Genomic DNA, 23457 nt, shown 5'->3' with positions numbered 1-23457 from the left:
CAAGCACTCTCTACTCTGACTGGTTACTGTGAACCGCCCGGAGATCGAATGATGAAGGGTGGTATGTAAATAATTATAATAGGTGGATATCACCAGCTGTCCAATTCCTTCCTTCCTTCCTTCCTTCCTTCCTTCCTTCCTTCCTTCCTTCCTTCCTTCCTTCCTTCCTTCCTTCCTAATATAAGGTCATGACAGGAATTGAACCAGGGACCTTCTACATGCAAGACATATGCATGCTGTTTACATTAACTCACATTTGTATTGTTATCTCACATTTCCTCCCAAGAGCTCAATGTGGCCTGCATCTTATCCTCACAACAATTTTTGAGGTAGGTTAGGCTGGAAGACTAAGGTCCCCCAGTGAGCTTCCTGGCTGAGTGGGAATTTGAACACTGGTCTCCTAGGTCTTTTTGTTTCATTGTCAGAACATGTCTATTTATGAAGTGTATTTGGCGGAATTGTGGGAGGGGGCGTTCTTGTGGGTTCTTTTGTCCAATGACATGATAAATCCATTGTTTAGTGTACAGATCCATAAATATTTCTTCATTTCCTGGTAGAGCTTTGAGAGAACCATGAAAACGAATATGAAACAAAGCCTGGTGTTTGCTAACAATATCTTAAACTCACAAAACATTGTGAGTGGTGAAACATTAACCACCACAGGATAGGAGGGGCGAGCTACCTGTGGAAAACAGGTAAGATAACCCCTGAGAGAAGCAGGAAGTTGTATACTGTTGGTCCCAGGCCTGGCACTGACTTCATGCTCACTCCAGCAGGTGTTTACTTAAGGGGGTGCAGCATGCCTGCTGAAATATAAATCAATATAACAAAGCTGAAGTCATCTCATTGGATTTAGCTGGCAAATATTCATATGACAGGGTTTTTCTAGGGGGAGGAAACCAGTTTGCCATTCTGTCTCTGAAGAGATAACAGCATTAAAAAAAACCGGAAGCACGGATACTGGAAGATCACCTTCACAGAAGCACTGGAAGTGTTTGGCTTTGAAAGAGGACAGGCCGTTGGAAACTGTGCTGCCTGGAGAGACTTGAGTACAGAGAAGAAGAAGAAGCGATGACTTGTTTGGCTCTGGATGGGGCTAGTCTGCTGTAAAGAACCTTCCCATGTAATGGTAAGTTTTCAGAAGTAACTGGGCATTGCTGAAGAAATTGGAAGGGATACAATCCTCTGTGTGTGTGCATGTAGAGGAGGGAAAGCAATAGGGAATGTTGGACGGTTTGGTACTTCCATCTATCTAGCTTCCCTTTCTGTTTCAAACAGCATAAGAAGAGAAGAGGAGCTGGCTGGATCAAGCCCGTGGCCCATCTATTCCAGCATCCTGTTCTCACAGTGGCCAATCACCAGTTTTCCCAGGACAGGTGTTAAGCTAACTGGCCTGTAATTTCCAGGGTGCCCACTGGATCCCTTTCTATAAATTGGTGTTGCATTTGCTACTTTCCAGTGTTCACAAGTTACATACTTTTGAGTTATTTGAAAGCTTTTGTGTGGATGCCATCTGGGCTTGGCAATTTGTCGGTTTTTACTCTGTTTATTAGGCCTAGAACTTCATCTCTCATCACCATTATCTGCTTCAGTTCCTCGGACCCACCTCCTGCAGAGGTTAGTTCAAGCACTAAGATCCGTCCCACATCTTCTGTTGTGAAAATGGATGCAAAGAATTAATTCACTTTCTCCGCAATCTCCTTATCCTTCTTTAGTACTCTTTTGATTTCATCGTCATCCGAGGATTCAACCATCCCCCTCAATGGTCTCCTGCTACTAATATACTTCAATAGCTTTTGGTTGTTGGCTTTAATGTTTTGAACAATGTGCTTCTCAAATTCTTTTTTCCAGCATCCCTTATTGTCTGCTTGAACTTCTTTTTTTTGCTGAACTTTGTGTTCCTTTTTGTTCTCTTCAGTTTTTTGAAGGAAGCCTTCTTGCCTCTAACAGCTTATTTTTTTTAAAAAAAAAGGTAAAGGACCCTTGACAGTTAAGTCCAGTCACGAATGACTCTGGGGTTGCGGCGCTCCTCTCGCTTTACTGGCCAAGGGAGCTGACGTTTGTCCGCAGACAGTTTTCCCGGGTCATGTGGCCAGTATGACTAAGCCGCTTCTGGCGAAACCAAAGCAGCGCACAGAAAAGCCATTTACCTTCCCGCTGGAGCAGTACCTATTTATCTACTTGCACTTTGACGTGCTTTCGAACTGCTAGGTTGGCAGGAGAACAGCTTATTTAGCTCAGCTCAAAAACAACTCTGGCATTCTCTTGGTCCTCCTGGTACCTTTTCTGATCTGTATTATACACTCCTTTTGAGTTTCTAATGTGGTTTTAAACTATTTCTAAGAATTTCAACATCCTTCTTACCTCATTTTGAGGAAGTTTCCTTCTTTGAAACCAAATAGGACAGTATTGAATTTTCTTAGCAATTGCTTGCAAAAAAATGAACATTAGTCAATACAATATACAAAAAAATATTTTGGGGGAAATTTGTACAACAATGCTGAAGGATTTTCATGAAGATGCTTTGATTTTTTTTTAAAAAAAATTGCAAATTGCTACAGAAATGTGTACAACTGAATTTAAGATTTAAAAAAATGAGAAATAGGGAGAACTAAATTGGATAGATACCTCCTTCCCTGGTGGGCATATGGGGATATCTGAGAAAGTCCTGTGTTTGCCACCCACAAAATGGCTGCTATGGGGACATAATATAACACACAATGGCTATACATAATATAACACACAGTGTGTGATGCGGTGTGTAAAGCATCTAGAAAAGCAGGAAAAGAGACAGGACCAGTGCTTTTTTCTGGGGGTAGAAACGGGAGAAGAAACTATTTATTTATTTTTTTTAAAAGTTTCTTCTCTAGCACAGTGAATTGTCAGTTCTGTTGTCATGGTGTTTCCTGAGTCTCAGACGAAGCGAGCGTTTAATGTGTGAAGTAGGAGTTGGAATCTAGCACGGTGATTGGTCAGTTTTGTTGTTACCACCTCCAATGGCGGCTTCATTTCCTATCCCGGTGTAATGCATGTTCTTTGTACTGTTGTCTATTTACTGTATTTATTTTTCCTGATTTGAACTATAAAATGGTGGTTTTCTTGAGCCAAAATGAGAGTACGCCTAAACATTTTTTTTTTAGGAAAAAAAAGTACTGGACAGGACCATAAAATGGTGATGTGTGCTTGCCCTATCAGCCTTCCCATCAGTGAAAAAAGAAGGCAAAACTGCAGGACTCATTCCCAAAGAAGCTCTTTGCACCTTTTTGTTCAGAATAGGAGGGCGGGTGGCCAGCCCTGCCAACCAACAAAAAGTGGGCATTTTTTGTCAGGGTGGGGGTGGATTTCAACGTAGGATAAGCTGAGGCAGAGCAAATATTCTCCTGTGCACTGTGGCTTTTTGACGGGGTATTTACTGGGTCCTTTTTAGTGTGCCATAGAAGATACTGGCAGGTACATGATGTTGGTGGGTGCTGTGTTGGGCACCTCTATTATGAACAAAATAAAAAGCACTGGGAGGCCCAAACGAAATACTTTCTAAGACAATTATTGAATTATGCTGTGAGGAAAGGTAGTTGTTTTGCATATGAAATGTAGAAAGCAACATCTAATGAATAAAAATCAGGAGAAAATCCCTTCTAAATTAATAGGATTAAAACCATGAACTGCTGAAGTAGGATGCATGGCGGCAACGCAGCCACGTCTTATGCTTGATCTTGATCTCCTGAGGCATTAATGAAGTGGTAATTGTAGGAGCAGTGGGTTATTTACAGCTTTCGCCAAATAATAGATAATTAGGTAAAATATCATAGATTTAACAAACAAAATAGACATTAAAACTGCAAATTACAACTAAGATTGTTTTTAAAACAGGGTGTGACAGAACCAAAGTACAAAAATGTTGTGTTAAGCTTTAATGAACATCCCTCCAGAATTATTTAGAACATATAATTTATATGAACTTCCTTACTAACTGTGCTAAACAAACACCTGGACAGTCCAATCATAACCAGGCTTATTGGAGATGTTCAGTTAATTTGAATGGGAATTAATTCAAGGAATTGTGCTTAGGAATTGTAACTTAAATTGAAGCAGAACTGTTTTCTCCTTAAGTTTGTTTTTTTTAAGTCAATGGGCTAAGGCTGTAATCCTGTATCTTGGGGGCTGTCAACCCAGTGCCCACAAATGCCTCCATTGGAGCCCCCAGTCAGAGTTTGAGTTTCATTCTCCTCTCTTCTTTTTAAGTAAATCTCTAGCTGCTCTAGAAAGAAAGTTATGAGGCAAAATGTGCAGGTATCCCTTCTGAGCCATTTCTGTGAAATGAGTCAGCCTGGCTACTTCAGCCTATCAGTGAAGTTAGATATGTGATTGAAAAGTGAGTTGATTAGACACCAGGCAATAGGAATCCCCCAGGTATTAAATAGGTGCTGTTTTCTTCTCTTGTTTAGTGCACTTATCCTGCTTGTGTCTTGTTTTGTAATAGTTCTTGGCATCTCCATAGTTTGCCCTTTTTTGCCCTATAAACCAGGGAGCATCTTTCCTTTCGAAGGTTTGTCTGAGATCAGGTACACCCTAGAAGTTCTTTTCTGCAAATATTACTACACACTAAGTGCAGGTGCATGACAAGGTGTTGCAGGTGGGGTGGGGCAGGGGAGAGAATTTGGTTCCTTGTCAGTGGATCAATATGTCCAAGGGAGGAATCAGAGATGTATTTTTTTAGGGGAAAAAATTAATAATATCTAGAATTAAAATTTAAAAATTCCTGCCTACTTAAATCCGATGTGTCTATAAGCCACTATAATAGTGGTATTATAAGGTCTTTCTTCTTCTTTGCTGCAAATGAGGTGCCGTGGAGCATTGTGGGGCAGCACTTTCTGTGCTGTGCTCGCTGTGACTTGAAAGAATGTGGGCTGAAGTTAGCCCAGGTCCAGGCCCAGGTTTCCTTCAACGGAGGCAGCTTCGCTGCCGCTGCTGCCGTTTCGCTTCAGCCAAGCAGGCTGAGGTGGAGCACAGCAGGCAGCGTCCCTGCCTGTCCTCTCCAGCTGCCCTGCTTCTAGGGGGGCAGCTGCCCCCCTGCCCCATGCTGGGTACGCCCATGCTGAGGATTGTTCCAGAAGTTAAGTGTCTGCTCCATCGTTGTCCTTCAGCCACGTTTGATTTCTGCCCGGCAGAGTTTTTGCATCAAACTCTCCAGTTTATAATTGCGATTTCCAGATGTCTTCTGAAAATTATCTGCTGCTCTCCACAGGATTTCCCAGCCATACAGATCTGCTGACTTGCAGTTTGGGTTGCAATAAACAAACAAACATTTTAACAACTGGGCATCTCTTTTCCTTTATTTCGGCTATAATAGCTTTTTTAAGATTGGCTACAGCTTTGTTGGAGTAATAGAGACAAGGCCAGGGTGAGCAGCTAGGAACGGGAATGGGGGAGGGGAGGACCACTTCAATATACAATTTGAAGAAGAATTTTGTCAAACTGATGTAAAGGGGATTGAGCTGTAGAACTATAATTATAGAAACAACTTCTTTGTTTGCTGTACATCTACACTGCCACGTTGAAAGCGACCTGAACAAATCCACTGGATATATAGCAGATGGTTCCCGGGCACCTGCAAAAACTGCTATAGCAGAATGAAAAGGCCGGGGGGGGGGGAGGATGGCATATGGGTGATGATGGTCTCAGGTGTGTGTGTCCGCGCATACATATACATGTAAGGTGCGCTGGTTCACACTCACACTATTCAGTACAAAAGATGGGTGTTAAAAGCAATCACCTACAAATAGAATTGTTGCCTAGTTTGCAACTTGGGGATTCTACTTTATTCCCCTGTTGTGTTTCGAGTCACAGGGAAAGGAATACATGACAAGAATGGGGGTGAGGAAACAGATGGGAATTGCCTCCTCTGCCAATTCAGCTGCAGATCTACTGTAAAAGAGGGATGCTCCAAGAGGCCATAGCTCTTGGAGAGCATCTGCTTTGTACGCAGACAGTCCCAGGTTCAATCGCTCGCATTTTCAGATAAGGGGTGGGGGAGACCCCTGCCTGAAATCCTGGAGAGCCACTGCCAGTCAGTGTAGACAATACTGAGCTAGGTAGACCAAGAGTCAACCTGGATGGCTCAGTTGGTTAGAGCGTGGTGCTGATAACAGCAAGATTGCAAGTTTGATCTCCGCACTGCGCAGCTGCATATTCCTTCTGTTGCCAGAGGTTGGACTCAGTGACCCTTACGGTCCCTTCCAACTGTACAATTCTAGGATCCTATGACTCAGTCTAAGACAGGTGCCTATGATCTTATCAAGCCTTCCTGCAGGTTGCAACCCATTGAGTGACTGCTCATTGCATGTTGAGGCAAAGGTTGTGTTTGTGTATTTAGAAATATGTTCGTTTTCTTGTTTATATATTTGCATTTCCCCCTCATCTCTTGAAATGATTTTTATACATACCCATATTTAGAGATTTCTCCGAATCTCTAGAATTGCCCCCTTCCCCTCCATGCGTCCTATTATCCACCTTTTCAGCTGCATATTATTTCATCATCCAAGTTTTACGTCTCTCCATTTTGTTCATAGTAATTTTACATTAAAAGTGTTATTGCAATCCTGCTAATGTTTTCATCTGTCTGCTTAGAGTGGTCTCTCAAGTAAATTGTAAATCCCCCCCATTCTTTATTAAAGTTCTTCTTGGTTTCTGAGCTTTCCTGGTGAGTTTTGCCATTTCGGCATAGCCCAACAGCTTAGATTGCCATTCTTTTCTGGTAGGGACTTTGTCTTCTTTCTATCTCTAGATATATTACCTTTTTCCATTGTGGCACCCAAGGCTGTGTACATGTGGTCCCCAGGCTGTCTCCCATCTAGTCACTGACCAGGCTGCCTTAGTTTTAGCAAGCTGGTGGCCTCCTGTGCTCTCATATAATAATAATAATTTATTATTTGTACCCCGCCCATCTGACTGGGTTTCCCCAGCCACTCTGGGCAGCTTCCAACAAAGATTAAAATACATTAAAATGTCACACATTAAAAACTTCCCTAAACAGGGCTGCCTTCAGATGTTTTCTAAATGTCAGGCAGTTGTTTATCTCTTTAACATCTGATGGGAGGGCATTCCACAGGGTGGGCGCCACTACCGAGAAGGCCCTCTTCCTGGTTCCCTGTAGCTTTGCTTCTCGCAGTGAGTGAACCGCCAGAAGGCCCTCAGCACTGGACCTCAGACTATGCCTGGACACTCAGGCTTCAACTTTCATACGACGCCATAGGATTCCCTGTGTGGTAACAGGCAGCAGAAGCACTGAGTGTGTTGAAATGTGCAAAGTCACCCTACCTATGTTACCGATATCTCTGAGAACGGGTTGCTTTTTCTCCCAGCTTAAGCCGCTGATCTGTACATAACGCAATATAATCTCTCCTGTCTGTGTTCTTGAAATTTACTTTGGCATCTTAAAATGATTTGTTCATTATCTAATCTGACACACACCCATCTGAACAATATGTTGGCCTGTGCAGTGTTCAAATATTCTTTATCTGGCAGCATAGATGGTGGGCTTTCTTAACCATCTCCTTTATTCAGGTAATACCAGACAAGATTAATTTTGCATATGTTATAGCAATTGTTCTGATCTCAGACACAACTCACTCTCACGCCTCTCTCTGTGTGGACTCTGACAACCAGTTCCCTGACACACACCAAATGCTGGTTTTAATATGCTGTTATTTCCATGGTGAAAACCCTTTTATCAGTTCCAGTATTATGAGCTTTGCTGAAATTTTGACGTAGGCCTTCTTGCTCACTGGATCTCTTCAGACAATCTACTTCTACTTATTCTTCCAATACAGGGCTTTTTTTTCCCAGCTGGAGCTCACCGGAGCTCAGGTGGGAGCCTGAGTGGTAAGAAAAGGCACAGCAAAGGCACTGTGTGCTAGCAGCAAAATCCCACTGAGGTAAATCTCATAGGTCATCTGGTTGGCCACTGCGAGAACAGGATGCTGGACTAGACATTGCCTTTGGTCTGATCCAGAGGGGCTCTTCTTACCTTTGTTGCATTCTCGGTTTCTGTTGACAGGTGTCCGCATTAAAACAAGACACTCAATTATACATATGAAATAAATAATTCAGAAAGGGGCAGTGCAGTAGACAATGGGAAAGAACCTCTGCCTGTGACCCGAGGGAAGTGGTGACAATTCTGGCCTAGGCAGACAAATCTAAGTCATCTTCCTATGAACCTAAGTGCAAGTAGCACTAGAGAACGCATTGCTCTGATGTTTGAGCACACACTTTGTGAAGCACATCTCTCCCCCTAGCAGTGAATTTTAATCATGCATAACAACTGCTTCTGCATTTGTCCATGTACATACCCAGACACCATTCTGATGAAGCTGACGAAGCTGTTCTGCGGAAGGGAGGAGAGCTAAGTGCCTTATTTTCTTCACTCCACTTGCTAAATTATTCCCAATGTGTTAAACAATGTAATTAAACACACACGCTCACATGATAAAAACTCTTTGCTGTTCCCTGTCAGCGCAGGGGGTGAGAGGGAGAGAGAGGGAGGGAGGGAGAGAGAAGAACGAACGCATGTGTCAGTCCCAGCCTTCAAGCTCTGCTAGTTTTAATTTGAGTTGTGGAATTAGTAATCAGTTTTGCTGGAACACTGTTGCAGGAAATAGATCCTTGCATGTGGCGGGCTTGAGCACTGTTGCAAATGAGTATTTGTTAAGGGGAAACCATTCCCTTGTCATGTTATGCTACATTACATAAGATTTATTTCCTTTGTGCGGAGAAATGGAAGCCAAAAAGGAACGCTCGCTCTTCGTGTCAGTGGAAGGTTATTTCTGAATTTCATCTGGTTCCCTCTTTAAAAAGAAACAGTCTCTCTTAATTAAACAACATGTGCAGAAATGCTCTTGGTTTATAGGGTTTATTATTAAGATGAGAGGCAAAGCCAGAAGCTAGGAAAAGGGAGAAATTCAGCCCAGTCCACAGAATATGCAAACCGAAAATGTAGCCTTTCTTCAAAAATGTGCAGAGCTTTGAACTTTGCTAACAAAAAAAGTGTACAAAAATGTATGTATTTGGGAAATGTGTGCATAAAAATGCACATATTTTGGTGAAAATGGGAAAAATGTGTCATTTTGGAACAAATTGCATACAGAAAAATGAACATCAGTAGAAATGTACACAATTCCTTTGTGAGGAGCCTTTGAAAAATCATAAACTGATGCTGAAATGCATGACTAACACACCTTTTGAATGGAAAAAAGAGAAACTGGGAGGAATGGAAATAAGTAGCCCTCTTAAATTGGGGCGGTTAAGCAGTATGTACCTCTGTGGGCAGAGAGTTCCACAGCATGATGGAAGGATTTAAGACTGTGAGGAAGTATCACACGTCAATGTGAAAATGCAAATATGTTTCACAGTCAGTTATATTTTTATGTTTTTAAATCCTTTTGCAATTATCATTTTACAACCCAAAGGTGCATTAGCAGGGTATTACATCGTTCCATATACAAAGCAAACAATAAGGAATAAGAGAAATAAATGGTAACACCCTAATCTAAATCAAGGCATCCGTACGGTATTTCCCACGATGGCGAAGATGGTGAATATTGGGCATCTAAATTCGAGGCGTGAGAAATAAAATCCCACCAGGTGCTCTGCATCCCTCTGAAGACGCACAATTTATTCAAATATATTTGAAACAAAATTGTTTAATTTATGGGAACCTTTTAATCAAATATTTAGAATTGTGTGCTCCGTGCTTGTCACACATCCCAATGCCTTTCCCCTTATTGGCCAGAGCGTTAAAAAGCTGGAGCTGGCTTGAGCCTTATGAAGCAATTGAACAGGATACATAGAGCAGGTTTCCTCTTACCGTCTCCACAGCTGAAATATCTGCACTGTAGAAACCATCAAGCTTTCCTCTCTTCCTCCTTCTGGGCTGGCATATCAGCCATTCCTCCAATGGCACACTACCTGTTTCACCATCAAGCCCTTCTCCAGTTGGGAAATTAGTCTAGTTCAAAGGAGGAGCAGGAGAGCTCCCCTAAGCCATATGGCAGTCCAAGTGGGATCACACTCTCCTTTGTCTAATTCTTTTCAATGGGAGTTCAGCTTCACGGAAGGAACCTGGAATATACAAAGACTCCGCAGCTTTGTGTTTAATCAGTCCCTTTGATGTTGACAATCAGAATTACAGGACTGCGGTGTGACTGCAGATGGCAAGAGGTGGCCAGTGTGCTTATAAAATGTGGGGAAGGGACTGGAAAGCAAATGCTCTCATAAATCTCAGGCACACTTTTAATAATAGCCTCCTATATTGAATTTGAGGCCTTGGCTATCTCATAGATCAAAACAATGTTCTGTGGAGTTACTGAAATCAGCAGTGTCAAGAGGGCTTTGTTTGGAAACTTGGGAGATTATCAGTGGAAATAACAAGGAACAGAGCCATGAGAGATTTTAATATGCCTTGAGACAGCAAGAGCGAGGAGCAGCTCAGCAGCTCGGTGAGCCTTTGTTAATTTTCTGCTCCAGGAAGGTTTAAATTTTGGGGCACAGATATATCGGTAGCACTTGTGGAATTTCAGACATATTCACATAACTTTCCAGATAATGAGGTTTCATTCACTGCCCTGTGGTTTGGGAATTCCACCTTCTTGGGATCCAGTCCTCAGACATGGTGGTTAATGATATTCCTCACCATTATCATTTCTTCATTTCAGGAAAGGAACAGGAACCCAATTCCTGAGATGTACCCGAGGAAACCTGAGCCAGGTGTGCCAAAGCCAGAGAGAGCAGGAAATGTGGCTTCCCCTGTGAAATTTAAGAACCAGGACTTTGTTCAGTTGAGATACCAGTGCCTGAATCATGGTGTTCTTTTTCAAGATGAGACATTCCCTGCAAACCTCACTTCCATTGGACCCTTGCCCCTTCTAGAGAACCCATATATAATCGAGTGGCGGAGACCAACTGTGAGTAGCTACCAAGTGTTAGCAGACCTTCGAGCGTTGGTAAATTAGAGTGGAATAACTGTCTATAGTTTCTGGAGTTCAATGGCTTTATTCATGCAGGAACTATTTCCAGGATGAGCAGAGATGAAAAGAGAGAAATAGCAGACATCTTGTCTCAACAATAAACAGTAAACATATTTTTGCTCAGTTTTTAGAGGTGGCATTACCTTAGACAGAAAGCTACAAACAAGTGCTGGCTAGCTTGCTACACAAACAGTGCCCTCTGGTAGTTCAAAGTAATGCATGCCTCAATTATGAACTCAAGAGAAGGAAATATATCAGCTCCGTGTTCCTAGTAAAGTCATTTAACTCAACATTAAACTGCAAGCTCTGGTGTGATTAGCCCTTGCCAAGCATTCTTTTTAAAAGTGGAATGGAAAAAGAAGATGGTGTATGTTGTTTCTACTTCCAGCCGTGACAAGTTCATTTGAAAGTTAGAACAGTACCTATGTGCATACAACAGTATACACATTAGAACGTAAGAGCCTACCGGATCAAGCCAGTGGTCAGTCTAGTCTATCATCCTGTTCTCACAAAAGCCAACCAGGTGCCTATAGGAAGTCCATAAGCAGGCTCTGAAAGCAACAGCAATCTCTCCTGTGGTTTCCAGTAGCTGATATTTAGAAGAACACTGCTTCCAGCAGTAGAAGTAGAACATAGCCATAAGGGTTAATAGTAGCCTTACCTTCCATGAATTGGTGGCCATCATAGAATTCTGATCATGCAGACAGATCTATATTCGTGGACATGATAGACCCTGTTCCAATTTTCAAATGGAAATTTGAGGTCATATTATCATACATTGAAAGAATGCTAAAAGGGGGCTTTCATTAATTAATTTCATTAATTCAGGAAGGGGTATTTCCTCCTCCTCAGGTTGCCCAGTGCTCCTCAGAGGAGAGAATAAGAAGGGGGAGAGGGAAGAGGGAAGAGGGAAAGAGAGGAAGACCCTTTGCCACCATGTCTCTGCACCGGTCACAGAAGATGAGGAGGCTTAGCTGCCAAGTATCCTGTTTTTCACAGGAAACCCCCGGATTTTAATCTGTTTCCCACTGTTCTCCCAAATGGAGAAAAATCCCGCAAATCCCCCAGATTTTCTACCTGCCAGGGAGCCTCCATTTTGGGTGCTGCTTTGCCCATGTGTGGGCACCGGAAATAGGGCAGAGCGGCACCGGAAGTCGCTTCTACGCATGCCCGACGGCCATCTTGGTGGTGGCCGCATGGCGACAGCCATCTTGGTGATGGCCGCTGCCATGCGGCCACCACTAAGATGGCCGCCGGGCATGCATAGAAGCAATTTCCGGTGCCGCTCTGCCCTATTTCCGGTGTCCACACATGGTCAGAGCGGCCCCGGAAGTTGCTTCTATGCAACTTCCAGTGCCGCGCCGCCACTAATCCCGCATTTTTCAGCGCAAGACTTGGCAGGTATGTGAGGGGGGGGAAGGGAAAATAATAAATATAGTGGAGCCTTGGGTTACGTACCGTCCTCATTACAAACACTTCGAGCAACAAGCTCCGCTAACCCGGAAGTAGGTGTTCCGGGTAGCAAACTTTGCCCTGGGATGTAAGCGGAAGTTGCGTGCTGGCAGTGCGGCGGCAGCAGGAGGCCCCATTAGCAAAAGCATGCCTCAGGTTAAGAATGGTTTCTTTCGGGTTAAGAACGGCCCTCCGGAACGAAGTAAGTTTGTAAACAGAGATACCACTGTACTGCTGAGCTATGGTCCTTCCTCTGTATGCATGTAAAGGCTTTACCCTCAGACAACATTGTGAGTAGGTTACTATCGAGCTTCATGGATGAGTGGGGATTTCAGCCCTAGCCTCAAGAGTCCTAATCCACTGCTCTAACCACTACACAACACCGCTTAGACATGGAATACCTTCTCCTTCCTCTCCTTTATCCAAGTTGTTGACATCACTGAAATGTGTACTACTGGGGGCGGGGGGGGGAGTAGATGGGGATTTTTTAAAGGGGTGTAAGAGTCATTTCCCCTTTGTTTTGTAGTGATATAACTATGAGTGTGGTGCATGCTTGTTTTTTGAAGTTTAGTAACTGTCAAGGGACGACGTCACATTTCAAAGGCTATGTATGTAAATCTATACAAATTAGCAATATCTTGAAATTAATTTTAATTGCAAGCCCCAATAAGCAATTCAATGAGCCCACTTTTGTGAGACTAACACTTTTGCCCTATGGCTATAACTTTTCTCAGCCACCCCACCCCCCACCCCCGTTAATTGTGCCAGTCATTAATGGTTGGTTTAGCAAACTGACAGTAAAGAAAAATTGCACCTCAATCCAAGATGTCTCTGCTTGTTTTGCATCTTCTGAGTCATGCAGTATCTGGTTATTTAAGTGACAGATAACTCCCCCCCCCTCTCCGCTGTCACCATTCCAGTTCCAATATAGCAGCTGAGGAGTGAAGCGGGCTTCAATTTTATCTCAGGCATCAACAAGAGAATTGCCAATTACGTTCAGAGTCTGGGATCTTTATAGCTGGTGGTAATGCATAAAGCAGAAAGAACACAGCTTGATTTGCAGATGCCAGGCGGTGCTGACAGCTAGAAACAACTTGTTTTGACTTGTAAAGTGAGCCAATTTGATAACGGGAGTCCCTGAAGGGGAACAGGGTTGGAGCACAAAACTGTCATCTTTGGCGCCCTTCTTGAACCTGACATCCATGCCCTTTGCCACTTGCTGAAAATTAGTGAATGCATTATTGCTGAATTTACTTAAATCCCACTCTTTCTTTTTTAGAATGGCTTTTCTGAGGCTCTCAGAGCAATCCTAGCCAGGTGATGATGAGCAGTTCCACACCTATTTAGCTTCCATGGCACTCTTTGAGGTTCTGGTCAGTCTTCATCAGGCACCCCCAAACCTCGGCCCTCCAGATGTTTTGGACTACAGTTCCCATCTTCCCCGACCACTGGTCCTGTTAGCTAGGGATCATGGGAGTTGTAGGCCAAAACATCTGGAGGGCCGCAGTTTGGGGGTGCCTGGTCTTCATGGCAGGGGTGTGGAACCTACGGTCCTCCAGATGTTGTTGGACTACCGCTCCCCTGATCCCACCCTAACCATTGGCCATGATGACTCTGGATAATGGGAACTGGAGCCCGACAACATGTACAGGACTACAGGACTCTTCTGCAGTATGGTTTGGGAATATAGGGCTAGGAGAGATAGGGGTTGCCATTTTTCTACTGGCTCCTACTCCTGCACTGTTAAATAACAGCTTGATCTGCTGATGTTAGCAGCTGATAATACTGAAATTTATGCCATGGAAAGTTTCGCCTATATTTCTGTAGATTAAATCACAGTTAAAGGTACAGGAGCAGTTTTCATTCTGATCAACTAGAAACTCTGCCTGAAGCTCATCCATTCCATTTGTCTGCCATTTGTGCCAGAAGAGCTCGCAAGCAAGGTGAACTCAAGCAATCGTTTGGTAATGCCTTTTAGTTAGGTTCTCAAACGAAAGGAAGCAAGAGCATAGTCTGTAGGTCTCTACGGATCTGGAGTCTAAGATCTTGCACAAAAGCATGCACCATATACATTTGGTGTGTGTGTGTGTGAAACTGTGGCTCCCCAGATGTTGTTGGACCTATATCCAACAAGCCAGGGATGGTGCAGCAATAAGCGAACGGCGACACATTTCCTGTCCCTGATCCACCATCCTTAACAACATAGCAGAGACCACCCAGGTGTCTAAAAAACACAAAAGAACAGGAACCATACCAGATAAAACAAAGAGATTTAACAATCATGCTCCAGTTGGTTCGGTCAAGTTTGCTGTGCTGCATATTGTAGGGAAAGGTTAACAAAATCACAAGAGATTTTCTGACAATCAAACCTAAGGGAGAAGTTTCTTCTTTCTCTGGATTATGCCTTAGGAAAGGAAAACTGGCTCCAGTGCAATGAGTCGTGCCCTTTCCTAAAGGTCTTATGCTACAGATGCGGAACTCGTGCAAATGGTAACTAATGTCGCTTCTCCTTGGCACACATCAATTACTGCCGAAATCTACATCTAATTCAATCAGTTGACTAGGCAGTGACACTTCTCTTATTAAGCAGTCACAGGCAGGAAATGTTGTTTCCATTTCATTAAGCTGATGGAATACAAGCAAACAAATGGATTTTTTTCCCAGTAATACTGAGCGAGGGAGGGCCTTAGGGTTCAAATCCCCAGCGACCTGCATAAAAACACATCCAGTCTACTAGTTGCCAACATTGACAAAAGGAAAAGCAGCTTCCCGTGGTGTTGAGAAATAGCAACTTTGGGTGCCAAAGAGCTGTGAATCACACAGAGTAGTTATTATTAGCCCAGTCTTCAGATTCCTTGCCTCTTTGGGGCACACCAGCCGCGCATCTTTTGAATGTGCCCGCCTGTTTATTCCACTGGATTTAATACATTGCATGGTGGGGTTTTGTTGTTGTTGTTGTTTAAATTAACCAAAGCTGAGTTTTAAAGCAAACTTTGCTCTGCGGTGTTGCATTTTTTCCCTTAGTTTTGTTTATTTTATTTTCTCTTTTAAAAAAATAATAATTCTTTTTTAAAAAAAAAAAGTGCCCCCAGATTTATTGAAATTTTTTGGGGGGTAACTCTAGCATAGGAATGTAATAACAGTAAAAGAAGAAGGATATTGACAAGCTGGAATGGGTGCAGAGGAGGGTAACCAAGATGATCAAGGTTCTGGAAACCAAGGCTGTCACATGTAAGATGGAGCACAGCTGTTTTCTGTTGCTCTGGAGGGTAGGACCCAAGCCAATGGATTCAAGTTACGAGAAAGGTAAAGGTAAAGGGGCCCCTGACCATCAGGTCCAGTCGTGTCCGACTCTGGGGTTGCGGCGCTCATCTCACTCTATAGGCTGAGGGAGCCGGCGTTTGTCCGCAGACAGCTTCCGGGTCATGTGGCCAGCATGACAAAGCTGCTTCTGGCAAACCAGAGCAGCGCACGGAAACGCCGTTTACCTTCCCGCTGGAGCGGTCCCTATTTATCTACTTGCACTTTGATGTGCTTTCAAACTGCTAGGTGGGCAGGAGCTGGGACCGAGCAATGGGAGCTCACCCCATTGCAGGGATTTGAACCGCCGACCTTCTGATCAGCAAGCCCTAGACTCTGTGGTTTAACCCACAGCGCCACCTGGATCCCAACTAAACATTAGGAAGAACCTCTTCTAATAGTAAGAGGTGTTCAACAGTGGAAATAACCTCAGATGGTGGTTGGCAGTCGTTCATTGGAGGTTTTTATTGTTTGCTGTATTGTTTTTAATATTCGGTTGGAAGCCGCCCAGAGTGGCTGGGGAAAGCCAGCCAGTTGGGCAGGGTATAAATAATAAATTATTATTATTATTATTATTATTATTATTATTATTATTTAGCAGAAGTTGGGTGGCTGTGATTCTTACATTGCAGGGGGTTGGACAAGATTACTCTTTGTTTCCCTTCCAACTCTACAATTCTATTATTATTATTATTATTATTATTATTATTATTATTATTTTAATATAAAGAACAGACTAGGTTTTGCCCAAGTGGAGTTTTCTGCCCTGTGCTAAATAGAAGAGTTTAGGCTGGTGCATATGGCTGTTCTACCTGTGGCAATTATTCCCCTTCTAGGAAGGACCATAGTCCAGTGATAAGGGGTGAGGGGATGAGAATGAGCTTTTTTTTGCTTTTTTTAAAAAGCAGATTGACATTTGCCATGGGCTGCTGTACATAAAGAATTTCCTGCCTTAGAGAACAGGGTTGGATAACCCCAGAAGTCTCTTTCAGTTCTAATAAACTGAGTTGTTAAGAGGCATGCAAAGCACTCCATTTTCTGATATAATGAAATGACCTTAAAACAGAACTTGGGCTTTTCTGATTCTCAGTTGCATCCTCCTCCTCCTAAATTGGACTGCACATGTTGTTGGAGAAAAGAATATGGCCAAAAGCAAGCCAGTCACAAAACACCTGGGCTACAGAATTTCCCTGGAATATGCAGTTCACTGACATCTCTGTAGGGTGTTTGGTCTCAAATCAGTCTTAGCAGACAATCAGACCATGTATGCATCTAAATGTCTTTGAAGCTTTAAAGCCATATTTCAACATCAGCTTGTGTACACAGTATGAAAATGAAAAGAGCGACAAGTTATCAGTCAAACCTGTGTAGGAGACAGCAAAATCAATGTGTGCAAGAAAAATGCATTAAGGAGTTGGTTCCCAAATTTCCTGATGTGTTTTGAACCTTCCTCAGAGAAAATGACACATCTTAATTAAAAGGGAAAAAGAACAAGATTCTGATTAAATTCAATCTCCTACAGGTTACACCAGAGGAAGAGAACTTTGTAAAAACAAAAACAACATATTCCTCTCTTGAGTTTACTGGCCACAAAGGAACTGCTGCTCTCCAGAGTTTGGAAGTTGGCTTTTAATAAAAATTTACTTGCCGCTCATTGGTCTTGCCTTCTTGTTATAATGTGCAACCCTCTTTCTGACTGCAATTTGCTATATCTAGCAACAGTAGTAAATTCCTTTGTTTTCTAAGCTTGGGATCCCTCCCCATGTTACTGTTCATGGCAAAAAAAATAGAGGCACAAAACCACAGGTGGACTTGCATTTTCACTCTCTCATGTGAATTCTAATATGCAAAAGCAGAATGTGAACTTAGGGGTGGGGGAGGATGAGAATTTGCATTTTAGTGATGAAACTCCCTGACTTGCACTTCTCAGGCCAATGCAAAATTATCCTTTGAAATCCACACTTTTCTGCGTTTTATTACACAATTATTCAACTTGAGTGTACAAAAATCTGCAAGAAAGTGTGCATAAAATGCGTATAACCAGCACTATCTTTCTATAAAAGGAGGTGCTGGAACTCACCATGAACACCTCCCTCATTCTCTTAAAATGGCAATGGAGCCCACCTGAGAGGTGAAGGAACTGAGTTCCAGCGAGTTCTGGATGGAAAAAAGCATAATGTATATCATACAAAAAAGCATCATTAGGGGAAGTCATTAGTAAAAACATGTATATTCATCAAAACTGCGTCCAAAGTGTGTATCGGAAAAATCTGCAGCAAAACGCTATCAAATTTTCTTTAATATAATATTCAAGAAAATTTGATGCCGTTATTTTTTAAAAAATGCCAAATTCTGCAGAAATGTGGAGAACTGAATTTAAGTCTGGAAAAATGAGAAACCAAGAGAAACTGAAATAGACAGATTCATTCATCTCTCTGCTCACTTTCCATAGGAGCAATGGGTGAGCTTTTCCTCAATCTGCAATGGTATACAGTGGTACCTCTACTTACGAATTTAATGTGTTCCAAACACACATTTGTAAGTCGAAAAATTTTTAAGTCCAATCCCATAGGAATGCATTGGGAGAAAAAATTAATAAGTCGAAGCAACCCTATCTAAAAATTCGTAAGTAGAAAAAATCCTATCTAAACCGCATCCAAGATGGCGGACAGAGCTCCATTTGTAAGTAGAAAAATTCATAAGTAGAGTTATTTGTAAGTAGAGGTACCACTGTATTTTTTAGAAGGGAAGCGCACATGCTCCCCTTTAGCACATTATGGTGAAAAGTGGAAGCATTTGTCCACATGTATATTGGCTTCGATCCTAATTTAGCCACCCGGGAACAGATATTTGCAGACAGGGTGAAAATGTTTAGGATTTTTCATTTGAGCAAAGTTCAGGCCATGCATTTGAGCAAAGTTCAGTCCATTCCTGCTGAAGGCTGCAGATCTAAATGCACCTACTAGAAACTAAGGCTGCAATTCTAATTCCATTTACATGGGAGCCAGTTCAGTTGCATTCAACTGGAGTTATAGGGGAGCGGACATACAGATGAGTACAAGGAAGGAGGTGTCAAGTAAAGTTCATCAAATAGTATAAAGAAATGAACGTAATTAGCAGCTATTAATCAGCATTCTATTAAGTAACAGAAATGTGTGCTATTCTCTTTTAAAGGAGATCCTCTCATACCAGAACCCGCTTTTGATTGTGGATTCTGTGAGCAGATTTGATATTCTTCAAGGGCCTATAGGTAAGATCCAAATTCTATGTTGGTACTTGGGAGTTTGCAGGCCTGCAAACCAAGAGTGCACCTGTTACTATATCCTAACAACATCTATTTATTTTATTGGAATGCTATAGAAAGCATTAATTGTTTTCTGCATTATTTTTAATCGTTCTTGATCAAGTACTTCTTACTATAGCCCTGTTCCGATGACATGGAATGTACAACGAACAAGCTTGAGGGTTCAGAATTGCCCTTCAGTCTTTGCATGCTAATCAGAAGTGTGTCTGCCCAGACACTGGTTGAGGTGGGTTTTCAAGACCCTTTCATGGGCGTAGGCATGGGGGGCAGGAGGGGGCAGCTGCCCCCCCCCTAGAAGCAAAAAAATTAATGTATTTTACAGACCATAACCAGCACTTTTCCCCTCCAAAAACTGAAGTGGAAAGGGCTTTGCTTTAGCAAGAGCAGCTAAGTCTCCGCTTGCTGGGTGGGGGGGGGGAACACAGCAGTAACAAAAACACATCAAATAAATAAAGCAAAGTGGCTACCAGTAGTTAAGCAGTTAAGACAATGGAGCATATATCCCCAGGCAAGATTCGATAGCTGACCATTTCACCCTATTGTTCTTAAGTGGGAGTTGTTAATGAGCATTCAGGAGCATTAAGAGTTCTATTGGCGATTTAATGAGGGTGCAGACTCAGAGGATTCAATTTGAATAAGGTGGCTCTGCAAGGCTAAAAAAAGTGAATAAGAAAGGGGGGGCTGTAGCTTTGACAGACACAGTGATGTTTATAAAAAACATTGGTGTTCCAGTCTGCCCCTCCTCCTGCATCTGTATACTGTAAATCAGGGGTGGCCACCTCCCAAGAGACTCTGATCTACTCAGAGTTTAAAACTGGGGGTGATCTACCCCCTTTTGGGGGGTTCAGGTCAAAGCTGTTGAGTTTTTTTTAAAAGGAAGGGAAGCCCTGTTTTGGGGGGGTTAGGTCAAACTTGTTGAGCTTCTTTTAGGAGGGAGGCCCATTTTTGTTTAGGGCTTCAGGTCATAGTTCAACTTTTTTGAGGGAGGAGGAAAATTTTGGGTGAGCTTTTTTTAGGGGTGCCAGTGACCTACCAGTGATCTACCACAGACATCCAGTGATCTACTGGTAGATCACAATCTACCTGTTGGACATGCCTGCTGTAAATCGAGCAGAGAGAAAGCTGCTTACAAGGCTCCTGTACATGCAGAGTTCCAGCATCACAGCGTCACCCAGAGGCACCCACAAATATGAGTTATCCCTCTCTCTATTTCTTCCTTCCTTCCCTCCCTCTTCCATCCTTAATAAAATACGGGGGGAGGCAGATAAGCCCCACATAGAAAGCCCATCAACATGGGGGGATGACTCTTTCAAATACGGTATTTACCAGTAATTGGGGGGGGGAGAGGCACCTAGGCCTCTAGGAGTTGGCTGCTATGCCTAGGAGTAGGACAATTCAAGAAAGCAGAACGATGCATATGGTATGGTAATATATCAATAGAATCGTAGAATTGTAGTCGGAAGGGACCACAAGGGTCATCTAGTCCAACCCGCTGCAATGCAGGATTTTTTTCCTAAGGTGGGGCTTGAACCATGGTTGAAATATTATGCTGATATGCAGCAACGCCTCGGAGCCGTCGTGGCTGCGGCCATGCCTTGCCCCGCCCTCGCCCGCCCTTCCACCCCCTCTTGCCTGCCCGACCCTCCTGTCCTCTTGCTGCAGAGTTCCAGCATCACACCGTCATCCAGAGACACCCACAAATATGAGTTATCTCTCTCTCTATTTCTTCCTTCCTTCCCTCCATCTTCCATCCTTAATAAAATATGGGGAGGCAGATAAGCCCCACATGGAAAGCCCATCAACATGGGGGGATGACTCTTTCAAATACGGTATTTACCAGTAATTGGGGGGGGGGCACCTAGGCCTCTAGGAGTTAGATGCTATGCCTAGGAGTAGGACAATTCAAGAAAGCAGAATGATGCATATGCTATGGTAATATATCAATAGAATCATAGAATTGTAGTCGGAAGGGACCACAAGGGTCATCTAGTCCAACCCCCTGCAATGCAGGATTTTTTCCCTAAGGTGGGGCTTGAACCATGGTTGAAATATTATGCTGATATGCAGCAACGCCTCGGAGCCGTCGTGGCTGCGGCCATGTCTTACCTCGCCCTCGCCCGCCCTGCCACCCCCTCTCGCCTGCCCGACCCTCCCGTCCTCTCCAGCCAAGCAGGGGAGCCGCCAACGCTACCAGCCCCAGAAGCACAAGGTGGCCACTGCTGCCACCGCCATGATGTCATCAGGCCCGTTGGCCCTTTAGCCCTGCCCACTTTGTGGCCCCTCCCCTTCTGTGCCTTGGCCCCGCCCCTGAACGACCATGGCTTGCCCCCCCCCCTAGTTTTGATCCTGGCTACGCCCCTGGACCCTTTCAAATGAAGATGGGGTGAAGTGTACCTGGGCCTCTATGAGGCGAGACGCAATGACAACAGCAAGAGACTTTATTGAGCCAATGGCTAACAGAACAAAGCCGTCAAACAGGGGCAAAGCAACTTCTTATAAGTATTTCTGAAAGCCTAGGCCACTCCCACTCTCAATGTGATTGACTTCCTAAGCCCCCAAGCTGTGAGGAGCTTAAGAGCCAATGCCAGTAGCCCAAACCCTGACAATGTTATGTGATTGGATATCATGTATCAAATCAAAACACAGGGCTCAGGATCTTAGTCCAGACTCAAGCTCAGGAGAGCACAGACCAGTGCATACATAACATGGGTCGTGTCAATGGGAGGAGTATCTGCACATTGCACCGCTGCTGGTCAGGGGATGAGGCCAAAAGGGCTACATAAGCCCATGCTGTCCCCCATTCGGGCATCTTTGTATTTGGGGGGGTAGCTACCTACTCTCTCTTCAGCTGGTCACCTGAGGACCAAATAGGATTCCCCACCCTCACCCCAATTAAGCAAACTGGCTATTGCTTTTGGATTTCCTCCCTCTTCTCTGCATTAATCAAGGAGTAAACTTGGTTGGCAGCTTGTGCTGGGGGCCCTGTGATTAACTATGTTTTAGGTTGAGCTCAGCTGGAAGAATTGCGGGGGGGGGGGAGAGACATCAATAATCCAGGATGGGTTTCCTCTGGGTCACCTATTCTGAGCTGTGGGACGTGAGAGTGATGAGAAGCTCAAGGAGGACACGGTCTTCCAGAGGGTGATGTGCAGCTGAGAAATAGACAGCATGGGGATCACAGTCTGATGGCATTTCAATGCTTAAATCCAGGGGCGGCAGGATAAGCAAGATCAAAGGCGGTACAAAGTCAAAACACAGGGAAGTCCAGTGATTAGCTAGGTGCACAAGTCAGGAAGCCGATTCAGAAATGTTATCCCTGTATTCTGTGCCTGTCACTGAAGGCCAGGGCATAACTACAGGCCATCTGTGTTGCCTGAGGACTTAGTCTGTTCATGAAAAGTTGCTAGCTCAAGAGTATTTCACTGTCACGGTCCGGTCGGCGGGCGGTTGAAGCCCTGGCTGAGGACGTCAGGACCAGAGGCAAGATGGTGGTGTAGAACAGTGTTTCTCAACCAGTGTGCCTCCAGATGTTTTGGGACTACAACTCCCATCATCCCTAGCTAGCAAGACCAGTGGTCAGGAATGATGGGAGTTGTAGTCCCAAAACATCTGGAGGCACACTGGTTGAGAAACACTGGTGTAGAAGCAGGAACAGGTACAGGGCTGAGGGTCCAGCAGCAGGCAGTCGCAGGGTCAAGGAGCAAGGCGTCGGCAAGGCGAAGGTCCAAGGGTCGAGAAGCAAGGCGTCAGCAAGGCGAAGGTCCAAGGGTCGAGGATCAAGGCGTCAGCAAGGCGAGGGTGCAAGGAGCAAGAGGCCAGATGCAACCAGGCAGGGATAGCGTTGCTGTGGCCAAGAGCTGAAGGAAAATGCTGAGCTTTTATCCCTCCCAGCTCTTGCCACCAGGTGCAGTGAGTTATCGAGTGGCCTCACCTGAGTGGCCACTCCTTGCTTCTCCAGCACAAGCTGAGGCAGGCCCCAGTCCTGCAAAGCGCTACAGGCCCCAGAGCCTGACTCCTGCCCATACTCTTGACACTCTTTACTCATGAGGTATCCTTGTTCCTCAGGTTGGTACTCTGGGGTCTGGTGGCCAACTGAGACTGCTACTGCCCCTAGGACTTGGTGACCACTCAGCTTCCACTTCCGATTCTGTGAAGGGGGTATCTGTATCTTGAGATAGCCTGCGTCTACCGTATCTGTGAGGAGAACCATTTCTCTTATTTTTTTCATGGGAATGAGAAATTCTTCAGCAGTTCCTTCCGGGGTGGTGCTCACTATGAGAAGCGGCCAAAGCATAACTCCCCCCCCCCTCACCTGTTTTCGTTTGTTTGCTGTCTGTGAGGTTGTTTTGCTTGTTTTGCATCCTGCGTATGACGCAGACC

General features: G+C 44.0%; 1 protein-coding gene across 2 annotated transcripts in view; it reads left to right on the top strand.

Moving 5' to 3' along the window:
- Positions 1-710: 710 nt before the first annotated feature.
- CAPN13 (calpain 13) overlaps positions 711-23457 on the top strand; it is an 86544-nt gene continuing 63797 nt past the window's right edge. The window contains exons 1-4 of one of the 2 annotated variants that reach the window (XM_035111481.2): positions 712-1129; positions 7846-7934; positions 10710-10958; positions 18948-19023. In XM_035111481.2, coding sequence (XP_034967372.2) covers positions 10737-10958; positions 18948-19023 — 298 coding nt within the window. In that variant the 5' untranslated portion in view covers positions 712-1129; positions 7846-7934; positions 10710-10736. Of the gene's footprint in view, positions 1130-7845; positions 7935-10709; positions 10959-18947; positions 19024-23457 lie in introns of both variants that reach the window. The other variant, XM_060272961.1, reaches the window with a different exon arrangement.

The sequence above is a fragment of the Zootoca vivipara genome, chromosome 3, assembly GCF_963506605.1.
Source record: "Zootoca vivipara chromosome 3, rZooViv1.1, whole genome shotgun sequence".
Lineage (NCBI taxonomy): Eukaryota > Metazoa > Chordata > Lepidosauria > Squamata > Lacertidae > Zootoca > Zootoca vivipara.
The sequence above is the reverse complement of the archived record's forward strand: the minus strand, read 5'-3'. Positions and strand labels throughout refer to the sequence as shown.